This window comes from Schistocerca nitens, chromosome 5 (genome assembly GCF_023898315.1).
Source record: "Schistocerca nitens isolate TAMUIC-IGC-003100 chromosome 5, iqSchNite1.1, whole genome shotgun sequence".
Classification (NCBI taxonomy): Eukaryota; Metazoa; Arthropoda; class Insecta; order Orthoptera; family Acrididae; genus Schistocerca; species Schistocerca nitens.
In genome coordinates this window covers 528,217,883-528,230,268 of record NC_064618.1, presented here as the reverse complement: position 1 = coordinate 528,230,268, position 12,386 = coordinate 528,217,883, and the positions used below count along the sequence as shown (strand labels likewise).

Genomic DNA, 12,386 nt, shown 5'->3' with positions numbered 1-12,386 from the left:
GGTAAAATCTCACAACAACCTCGTTAGAGCAATTAGATGAAAAGAAGCAGAAATTACAAGCATTGGCCAAACGACTTAGAAGATACAAAAAAAATTGAAAATAGAAGGAAACAAAACCAAACATTCAACACAAACCAAAAGAAATTTTACCAGACAACAGATAACACACACACATTAAAATAGACAATCCACCAAACATAACAGACATGGAACACTTCTGGAGCAACATATGGTCAAACCCGGTACAACATAACAGGCATACACGGTGGATACAAGCAGAAACAGACACATACAAGATGATACCACAAATGCCTGAAGTGATAATTTTGCAACATGAAGTCACCCAAGCAATTAGTTCTACTCACAATTGGAAAGCCCCTGGAAAAGATAAAATAGCAAATTTCTGGCTAAAGAAGTTCACCTCAACACATTCACATCTAACTAAATTATTTAACAGTTACATTGCAGACCCATACACATTCCCTGATACACTTACACAAGGAATAACTTATCTGAAACCTAAAGATCAAGCAGACACAGCAAACCCAGCTAAATATCGCCCCATAACATGCCTACCAACAATATACAAAATATTAACTTCAGTCATTACACAGAAATTAATGACACATACAACACAGAACAAAATTATGAATGAAGAACAAAAAGTCTGTTGCAAAGGAGCACGAGGATGTAAAGAGCAATTGATAATAGATGCAGAGGTGACATATCAAGCTAAAACTAAACAAAGGTCGCTACACTACGCATACATTGATTACCAAAAAGCTTTTGATAGTGTACCTCACTCATGGTTACTACAAGTATTGGAAATATACAAAGTAGATCCTAAATTGATACAGTTCCTAACATAGTAATGAAAAATTGGAAAACCACACTTAATATCCAAACAAATTCAAATATCACATCACAGCCAATACAGATTAAGCGTGGAATATACCAAGGAGACTCATTAAGTCCTTTCTGGTTCTGCCTTGCTATGAACCCACTATCCAACATGCTAAATAATACAAATTATGGATACAATATTACTGGAACATACCCACACAAAATCACACATTTCCTATACATGGATGATCTAAAACTACTGGCAGCAACAAATCAACAACTCAACCAATTACTAAAGATAACAGAAGTATTCAGCAATGATATAAATATGGCTTTTGGAACAGACAAATGTAATAAAAATAGCATAGTCAAGGGAAAACACACTAAACAAGAAGATTACATATTGGATAACCACAGCGACTGCATAGAAGCGATGGAAAAAACGGATGCCTATAAATATCTAGGATACAGACAAAAAATAGGAATAGATAATACAAATATTAAAGAAGAACTAAAAGAAAAATATAGACAAAGACTAACAAAAATACTGAAAACAGAATTGACAGCAAGAAACAAGACAAAAGCTATAAATACTTATGCTATACCAATATTGACCTACTCATTTGGAGTAGTGAAATGGAGTAACACAGACCTAGAAGCACTCAATACACTTACACGATCACAATGCCACAAATATAGAATACATCACATACATTCAGCAACAGAAAGATTCACATTAAGCAGAAAGGAAGGAGGAAGGGGATTTATCGACATAAACCTACATTATGGACAGGTAGACAATTTAAGAAAATTCTTTATAGAACAAGCAGAAACTAGCAAAATACACAAAGCAATCACTCATATAAATACATCGGCTACACCACTGCAATTTCATAACCACTTCTACAACACTTTAGATCACATAACATCAACAGATACGAAGAAAGTAAATTGGAAAAAGAAAACACTACATGGCAAGCACCCGTATCATCTAACACAGCCACACATCGATCAAGACGCATCAAACACATGCCTAAGAAAAGGCAATATATACAGTGAGACGGAAGGATTCATGATTGCAATACAGGATCAAACAATAAACACCAGATATTACAGCAAGCATATTATTAAAGATCCCAATACCACAACAGATAAATGCAGACTTTGCAAACAACAAATAGAAACAGTAGATCACATCACAAGCGGATGTACAATACTAGCAAATACAGAATACCCCATAAGACATGACAATGTAGCAAAAATAATACATCAACAGCTTGCCTTACAACATAAACTTATAAAACAACACGTTCCCACATACAAGTATGCACCACAAAATGTAATGGAGAATGATGAATACAAATTATACTGGAACAGAACCATTATAACAGATAATACAACACCACATAGCAAACCTGACATCATACTCACCAATAAAAAGAAGAAATTAACACAACTAATCGAAATATCCGTACCCAATACAACAAATATACAAAAGAAAACAGGAGAAAAAATTGAAAAATACATCCAACTGGCCGAGGAAGTCAAGGAGATGTGGCATCAGGATAAAGTTGACATTATACCAATCACACTATCAACTACAGGAGTCATACCACACAATATCCACCAGTACATCAACGCAATACAGCTACATCCAAACTTACATATACAACTACAGAAATCCGTAATTATTGATACATGTTCAATTACCCGAAAGTTCCTAAATGCAATATAACATATACCGTACAGTTAAAAGGAAGTCACGCTTGATCAAGGTCCGCGTCAGTTTCCATTTTTGACCAGACATAACGTCTGAGAAAAGAAACTAATAATAATAATAATAATGATGACGATGATGAAAGACGATTCTTACTCTTGTCAGTCAGCTACCATTTCATGTCGAAGGCACTTTTAAGCAGAGCTGAAAGAATTCGTGACTTACAGTTAGAAGAGTGCTAAGCAGGAAGAGCAGATCACTCATAGAACAAGTCATAAACTGAAAGCACATTTTAGGAAGTAGGAAAATAGCAAACTCAAAAAGTGTGGTAACATTTGTAGGTTTTTAAAAAGCGTACGAGTTTATTTATCGAAATAAGTAACTCAACGTTTAAGACAATTTGGACTAGATCACAAAATAAGAGAGATAATTAAAGAAACTTAAACCAACACAACATCAAAAGAAACATTTATGGGATAACTGTCCGAAAATTTTGGAATAAAATTAGGAGTAAGACAATGAGATGGCTAGTAACCCCTGCTTCTTGGTTGTGCAATAGAGAAAAGGGTTACAGAATGGAGGAAGGCCATAAATAGTAAGGGTATACAGCTAGAAAGATAGCCAACAAGATCGCTGTAGATTGTCTAGTGTTTGCAGATGACGTGGCATTTGCTGATGGTATGGCATTTGTTACGGACTCACTTCAAAATGCACAATAACAAATCACAGAACTACAGCGGCAAGCAAGAAAATAGGACTACAAATGTCATTTGAAAAAACATTGTTTATGACAAAGATCACTAATGCATCTGAAAACATAAAGTAAATAACACCATTGTATCTAAAGTGCATTGGTTTAAATATCTAGGAGAATGGATATTAAACAACATGAAGGAAAAGACAGCAACATAGACTACAATACATAAAATGGAGACGGCCTTTCAGATACCAATGGAAATTTATATTTAAAAAATCTTTATCGTGGAACAGAAAATTGAAACGGTAGGGAATAGTGGTAAGACCAGAAATACTCTATGCAGCAGGAACACTTAAAAGTGACTACGAACGGACAATTTGGAAAATTAGAAAAAATGAAAGGAAAATACTACGACACAAAAGAAGAAGTCCATCAGAATATAGATTAAAATTAAATACTGAACTGCAACTGAAAGTTGATAAAATAGTAAATGCAATGCAAAGAAGGAGAGTAAAAGTCTATGGAAGAATAATGAAAAATAACTAATCAAATCTTTATTTTACTGAACAATTACAAATCCAGAATTGCGTAACTGAGAGAAGTAGGTAGAGATATGAAAAATGTAGTAGCCTAATTGAACGCAATAAGAAGCGGAATACTTTTTAAAGAAGCAGTAGACAAGGTTGCCTTTCGGGACCTATTTGCCCACTACATTGTTATTAAACATCTAATTTCTGTTTGATCCACATGTACGAAACGATCTCCAATCATATGTGACGTAATTTCGGTAAATTATGAAGAGATTGTTTAAAAATCGCAGGATGATAGGTTGAATGTAAGTCGGTAGAAATGAGGGGGCTTTGAAAGGTAAGTTACACACTTTATTATAACAGGCCAAGTAATTATTATTCATCGCCGCGCTCCACTTCAAAGTTGGATGGATACGTGGCGCTGTTTTTCGGTACAGTTACCAGGTTTCTGTAAATAAGGGTCGGATCGTACCAATCTCTCTTTTCCTCGACGATGGAAATATTCTCCTTGGTCACAGAGCCTTTCGAGGATCGCTGTGTGAAAGTCGTCCTCGTTGGAAAATTCATTTCCGCTAGATGTTGTAGCAGGCCGGCGAAATGATAAAAATCTCATGGCGGAAGATTCGGATGGCATGGCGCGTGCTTCCGAACATCCCATCGAAAACTAAGAAACAAAGTTCGTGTTGCGCGCGCCGTGTCAGGTGTTGCATTGTCGTTTGTTTAATTTTCCACTCTACGATTGCTGCGAATGGATTGTCTGAACATTGTCGTCTGTGGTCAATGTCGATGGCCTTCCTCCCCGATCAGCGTCAGCAACGCCTGAGCGGTCTTGGTCAGATTGTTGGCACCACTTCACTATACCTGCTCTTAACTTTGCATCTGGTCCATATACAGCAAGAATTTCAGGGTGAATGTGTGTGCAGTATTGAGACTTGTCCACAGTAATCGTGCTTCAAATGTATAGTACGTTTCCAGTTGTTGCGCCATTTCATCCGCACATTGCCATTGCATCTGCTACCCGTACCGTAGTAGAATTGTGTCTGCAGGAAAGCTGGAACATGCACTCGCTTCTGACGATGCGCCGCTGTTGTTGCGTAATGGCCTTAGCGTGGGACGGTGTGTGTAACTTACCTTCTGAAGTCCCTACGTTTCTCCGTTGGAGGAGGATGGAAAGAGGAAGTGACTACTGCCTCATTAAGGAACAATCCCAAAATTCATCTGAATTAATGTAGGAAACCGCCGAAAACCTAAATTAGAATCTCTGAACTGTGCCTCGACCCATTCTTCTCCTGCACTCGGGCTTGGTGCAGTAACCACTTCATTCACTGACTCCTATGGGTTATCAAGATAATTCTTCTGGAACGAATAAGTGAAATCTAATCAGTGTAACGTCTTAAATAAGGCTACTGTCTCCGCGTTGTCGGCTGGTGGGCTGTAGCATTTGTTCTTGTTGTAAACTGAGCATCGCAATTTAAAATTTTACTCAATATGAACACTCCCGCATTGTCGACAATAAGGATCGTATTGCATATGAAGGTGTAAAATTATTTATACTACACACCAGCACTGCCGTAAAATATTTCATTAATTCGCATTGTTTTCGGTGTAATTAATTTAGTTTATTCTGCGAATTCATTTCAGGACCTACAGGAGGTGGATATCTACGCAGGAGTCTGCATATTTTAGAATTTAATTAGCTCCGTTCCAAATTAAACAACGTGAGTGTTGGTCCAAAGGTCTAATTAAATTAACCTGTAACTTAATAAACATATATTAATGATGATGGACTATATTTTTAATTAGCGGATCCGGCAGGGCTTTGCAACCGCTAACCATATATGAGAATGTTCTATTTTTCTTCTTCTTCTTCTCCTCCTCCTCCTCCTCCTCCTCCTCCTCCTCCTCCTCTCTTTGTCCGCCTTCACCTGCCCCCTCTCTTTGTTCATCTTATCATCATCCCCCTTCTTTCTATCCGTCACCTCCCCCCCCCCCCAGTCTGTCCATCACCTACTACAATTCTCTCTATATCCATATCCTTCTCCCCCCATCTCTCCATCTTCTTCTCTCTCTCTCTCTCTCTCTCTCTCCTTCCTTCCTTCCTCCGCCCCCTCTCCCCACCTCCTACTCCCCCTCTCTCTCTGTCTGTCTGCTCCTTCCCCCCTCTGTGTCCATTTTCTCCACCCCTTCTCTCTAAACTTGGGCCTTGTTTGTTGTTAATGCTAATTCAGATTCCGTAGTAGCATTGTAATAATAACCCGGTGAGCCATAAATACAATTTTGCTGTATATATATGTATATATATATATATATATATATATATATATAATGAGAGAGAGAATATATGTGGGAGAAACAATTTCTCTAATGGTTTAAATGCCGTATTATCAAAGTAACAACTGTCATCGAGAAAGGAAAGAAAATTGCACGTATTCAGAGTTGAGGGTTATAACAAACAAAAATGCATATTCTTGTTTAAAAAATAGAGGGTGATTCACGAAGATATGCAGATATTTTAATACGTTATTCTACAAGTAAAACTAAAGAAAAAAGTTCATATAAACATAGGTCCGCAAATATTTACTTACGGAGTTAAGGCTAATAAAAGATTTTGCCTGAAATTTAGCAACTTCGCTAAAATGAAGCCATCTCAAAACCGTACCATGTTAAAGTAAAGCACGATTTCCATTTATTTTGTTCTTATTGGTCTGGTGGGGGGAGTTAAACAGGATGATCGGAAATTCGCGTTTCAAATTTCTAGGACCTGTAGAAGAGAGTGAATACCTAATATTTTGAATAGGAACCGATGTCCTTAAACGGTGACGGTTTCAATTCAAGTGTTTAACTCATCCACTTATGCTTGAGGAATTGAATTAGACGTGACGCAGTACAATTAGTAGGTAACAATTCGAAAGAAAACATAACGGAACATCCGTTTATCACTTGAGCACATTTATGTGTATTAACGCTTAAACATTACGTGCTTACATTATTCCAAAACAAAAAAGAACCTCGCATATTTTACACCGTGTAGATGTGGCGGAAGGTGGAGAGGGAGCGAAGTATGAGTGCAGTAAGCAATTCAGATGGATATAGGCTGTCGTAGTTGTGCAGGGATGAAGAAACTTACATGGGGTAGGCTAGCATTGAAAGCTGCATCAAATCAGTTTGTGACTGAATTTTTTTCCTGTATTGTTATGTCATCTCCCTCACCCCATAGGGCAAGGGGAGGGGTAGGGGGATGGCCTGTCGGCGATACAGTATTCCGCTCTTCAGCCAAGAGCATTCTTAAAAATACAACAAAGATAAGAAAAAACTTGAGGACTGTTTTCATTTTTGAGTTAAAAAGATAAAAAACGGACAGCTAAGAAGACTAATATAAATACAGTTTAAAAACACATCGTAGAATAGTGAAGTTCTTCTAACAAGGGAACCTCCCCATCGCACCCCCCTCAGATTTAGTTATACGTTGGCACAGTGGATAGGCCTTGGAAAACTGAACACAGATCAATCGAGAAGGGTTCAAGTCTTCCCTCGACTGAAAATTTTACTTCCTTTATTTTCGCAAAGTTACGATCTGTCCGTTCGTTCATTGACGTCTCTGTTCACTGCAATAAATTTAGTGTCTGTGTTTTACGACCGCACCGCAAAACCGTGCGATTAGTAGACGAAAGGACCTGCCTCTCCAATGGGAACCGAAAACATTTGATCGCAAGGTCATAGGTCAACCGATTCCTCCACGAAAAAACACGTCTGATATATTCTATACGACACTGGTGACGGCATGTGCGTCACATGACGGGAATATGTTGTCGACCCACCTAACTTGTACACTTAGTGAATGGGTAAAAAGATTCTTCTACCTTGCCCGATTTAGGTTTTCTTGTGGATGTGATAATCATTCCCAAAAAACTGATGAAAACATAAGAGTTTGTCACATAAACTGAAAATAAAAAATTAAACTTTTCACTCGAGGGAAGAAGGGACCTCTCGTTCCGTAGCTGCTCTCGCTAACCACGGGACCACGGCGCTGCTTGACTCCCAGTGTCCTTGATGTTGCCTATCTTCGCATGGACTACTCAGTTTGTATTTTTTACTAATTTTTTTCATAGTTCCACACAACTTCTTCCTGTTTTCCCGACTGATCTGTGTTCAGTTTTTCAAGGCCTATCTACTGTACCAACGTATAATTAAATCTGAGGGGGGTGCGATGGGGAGGTTCCCTTGTAAGAAACAGCACTAAAGCACAGCACTTTCACTAAAAATCTGGAGGACATGCACTGGGTTGGAAGTATTTTGGGAGGAGAGGTTATGTTCCGTATGGTTAAGGGGTGTGGGTAAAAGATACAGGTCTGTTTGGTAGGAAAATTGTGGAGTTGACAGGTAGGGGTTGCGGCAAATAACGGGAGTATAGAAGGTGGGAAAGACTGAATGTGAGAACAAGTTTGGTGTGTGGGCTTGGCTAGTGATACAGCAGGAAAATGATGGGGATGGATGGAGAGAGAAATGAAGAAAAGAGTCGTGATATGAAGTGGTATATGTGGGGAAGAGAGGAGTTAAGGTTGGGAGGAAGGATAAACAGCGGGCCCGATCTCAGTTTCTGGGACAGGGAATTAGTTGCTTGCGGTAGGATATGGAATGTGTGCTGGTGTAGGGGCAGCGAGATGTGTTTGTAAAGGCGCGGCAGCGTACCGGGATTGGTGATCAAAGGGTCATTGGAATCTGGTTTGCAGGTAGTATAGGAGAGGTGTTCGACGTGGGTAAGGAGCTGTGGGAATTGGATGATATGGTAGAGGGTCCATGCGAGGGATGATAAATGGATGCGGAAAGCGAGGTGGAGTGAGTGGCGTTCGAATAAATGGAGGGGCATGTCCATCAAACATTTCCATAACAGAAGATGTGTCAGATCAGGGTTTTGTAGGTGTAAGGAATGATGGAGGAGTGTAATCCCCAAGTTCGGCCTGTTAGTATTTTTGGTCTGCTGTGCGCTTTCTGTTGGGTGGTTAGTAGATGAGGTGCCCACGTTAGTTGCCAGACGAGGATTAGTCAGAGATATTTTAATGCGTTAGTCAACTGAATAAGTAAATGGTAAGATAAAGGTCATTGAGTTGGAAGATATGGGTTATTAGTCCTGAAATAATTGTCTGGGTTTTGGAGGGGTTGTTCTTCAGGAGCTACTGGTTGCATCAGGAGATAAACTGATTCAGGTGGATTTGGAGGGATCGCTGGTATTTCTGGAGTAGGGTAGAGGGCGAGGAAAGCAGTGTTATCAGCATACTAAAAGAGATTGACTGCTGGAGGTTGTTTGGGCATTTCAGCAGTGTAAAGGAGATAAAAGAGTGAAGAGAGGTCGGGGGCTCGGGGCACCCCTGGAAGGTATGGGAATTGGTATTGTTAGCCTTTGACTGAAAGCACAACAACAATAACGATAAGTCTGCATGAATTCAGCGCGGGAACACGTGGACCGCACGGTGTATATTGGTGTTTGGCGCGTAACTCTGTACACGAGCTGTGGCTGGTGTGTGACGTTTGCGTGTCGTGTGTGCAGGTGGCGGCGGCAGGATGGACGGGGTGCGCGCGCTGGACGTGCTGTCGCTGCTGCAGGAGCGGCTGGCCGTGCTGACGGGGGGCCGCGACCGGCGCGGCGGGCCCGTGCTCGCCTTCCCCGCCACGCCGCGGCGAGAGCGCGCCAAGCCCGACGACTACCGCCGCCTGCTCCAGTACCTGCTCGCCATCCCCTGGTCAGTACTGCGGGCGTCTGCCGTGGCCACAGCATTCACACTGCTCCTCTTAATACTTAGCAACCACTCTTCTTTCTTCAACCGCCTCTATCCTGAGCTTTCATTTTATGCTCAATACATTGTTCTGGGCCACAGTAAGATTAAAGTGCTGTTGTGATCACCAAATAAGTTTGACATCCAACAGAAAGTAGTTGTGTGTTGAGGTGGCGTGCTGGCACGCTGTTACTGTGTTGTCGCAGGGCAAAGTTACACTAAAATGCAAATGACGTTGGCAACACGGTGAGAAACAATTAACAATCACTTATTAGCAGAATATTCTTAATAAATCCTCAACTCTAGTTTGATGAGATGGCGTGACCGTGAGGTAAACGTTCTGGACACTGGTCTAACGTAACTCATTGAATAACGAATGACTAATCTAATTACGGTTCCATTTGGACTGTTGTTAGTGACAGCTTCTAAGTTCCGGCTGTTAATAGATGAATACTGAGACAATCAGCATTGGCTGTCCAGTGACTGCTAACGGTAACTCGTTAATAATGGTTTGGCTGCTTATCGGCATCTTCTGGGCGTTACAACTGGAACCGGCCGAGTCACGGTGTGCGGCCGCTTAAATATGTGGTTGATGGAAGAATCTTTATCTACAAACTGTTCGGCGGATGAAGGAGGCAGTCCCTGGTATCAGAGCCTTCTGTCGCGTCAGTCATAACTATTGTATATGAGAATGTGCACTTTCCCGGCATATACTGCTCACGAAATCTTGTTGGGGTTTCATCCGGGTGGCTGTTTTGAAATTCAGCGACGTTTCATTAAGTGTCTTCGCCGAAAGGTGATCTGTCAAACACTTACCGAAATATCGCGTAATTTCAACGCAGATACGCGGATTTTATCAACTAAAATATGTGCAATACGCAGAAAACTGAATGTCAAACACTAAACAATTATGAAAACTATGCCACTGGCATGTGAAAGCATAGGTCGTAACCGAATGTAAACCCAGTGCTACATCCAAAAAAATGCATCGCTGTGTCTCGTGATGAAACAAACTGAAGTATCCTGGTACTGAGGAGTGATCGAAGACATTTTTAAAAGAATAAGTGTATTAAGAAAACGAAACTCATTTATAATGCCCTTGGATGTATTTCCACACAATTGCAGACAATATAAATGTCCCTTCTATGACGTTGTCTATGAATTGCGTACACGACGAACCCTTGAGTCGTGATAGGCAGCGGCGCGAATACCTTGGACGTTACTGGGCCGGTGCTGCCAGCGTGGGACGACTGATGTACTGCCGGTGAAGACCACTATGCACTGGGTCAGGTCTGCCAACATGGAGCCCTGAGGAAACTGCTGGTACAGCCAACGGGTAGCAATCAACTGAACTACGGATATGACCAAACGAAACTGCTCCTACTGCAGACCCGAGGAGTGGGGCGTAACTAACACCGCACGGTCCGGCGGTGGCCTAACTAGTCGGGAGCATATGTATATCATGGATATGCGCGTGGCGGTGCGTAGGCACGTGATTTGGCGTAGCAAAATAGTACCCTGACGACAGCGCTCTCTGCGGCAACAGGTACGCTGCCTGTTGGCAAGGTTGGAACTTCCAGACGCTGTGGAGGCGACGTGTAACTCCGTTGTAAACAGCCCGGGGCACACAAGGAAAGATAACTGAGTTGATGAAAACCGTTTACCCACGTCATTTTGGCGGTTCGGCTACCCGCACCGCCCGCCTGGATTGCGGGGAAATCGACTACCAGGCGAATACAACATAAATACTGTAGTAACCTTTTCGATAGAGCGCGGTATAATAGCATATTACAGCATGTTCCAAACACAGTCCAGCCAAAAATTACTAGATACCAAAAAATAAATAAACTTATCGAAAACATGCTGACACTACAGTAAACTGCTTTATTCAAGCAGATGCTGCCATCTACTGGGAACATGCAGAAACGAAAACATGTCATGCACAGAAGGCACATGGTGTAAAGTGAACCCTACAATCGGACACAGCGAGTTTAGTTTAGTCCCTTAGCTAAAAAAAATAAAAGCTGGATGTAGCGTATATGCTCCATAATAATCGAGGAAGCTGTAGAAATCGGTGTGCACAGCTCAACAAACGAAGTCTCTGATTCCTTCAAACACGCTATTTCTGCACGACCCATGCATCAGTTTTGCCAGAATGCAAATCGTGTCGAGACTGTTCACTTAATCATAAAAATAATGCACGCCCTTAGTAAATGTTGTGCTTAACTTTATTTTAGTCCGAAACAACTCATCCATGACACTAGAGACAGAGTTCATGTAGACAAGAGTTGCGTAAAGAGCTATACATAAATTTTCCTTGAAGTGTACTATCTACTTCAGATGACTTTCGGTTTTCTTATTGATAATCATGAAATGCGCAATATTCTGATAATCTAACACTTTCATTGTTATTGAAATTCGCCATTTATTGTTACATACCTTAGATATACTTCCAGGATCACATACAGATTATGGAAACAGATTAAATGTGAACGTCAAACATGCGTAATTGCTACACAAAGAAAGGTGGAGCATAAAGGCAATGCCATTGTAATATTTGCGAGAGAACATTCATTGGATGCTGCACCACACTTCAAAGTGACACAGATATATGGCACAATTTCAGCCATTCGAGAACCGTTACGAGAATGCCTTCGTTATTGAAATATCTGCGATTGCTGCAACTCGGTTTCTCGATTGCCTGGACATCGTTAATATCCCTGGCCTTCCTTAATGGCCTTCCTCCCCGGTCAGTACCACTCGCCTCTACATGGCTTTGGTCAAGCTGTCGACACCATTTCATTACGGCTGGAGGCATCATTGCGTTT

At 40.9% G+C, this 12,386-nt stretch overlaps 1 protein-coding gene across 1 annotated transcript in view; it reads left to right on the top strand.

Moving 5' to 3' along the window:
- The window catches only part of LOC126259616 (kalirin), a 1,784,965-nt gene that overhangs the window by 206,451 nt on the left and 1,566,128 nt on the right, over positions 1-12,386 (top strand). Inside the window, exon 3 of the mRNA XM_049956530.1 lies at positions 9,333-9,525. Within this exon, the coding sequence (XP_049812487.1) occupies positions 9,333-9,525 (193 nt within the window). The remainder of the gene's footprint in view (positions 1-9,332; positions 9,526-12,386) is intronic.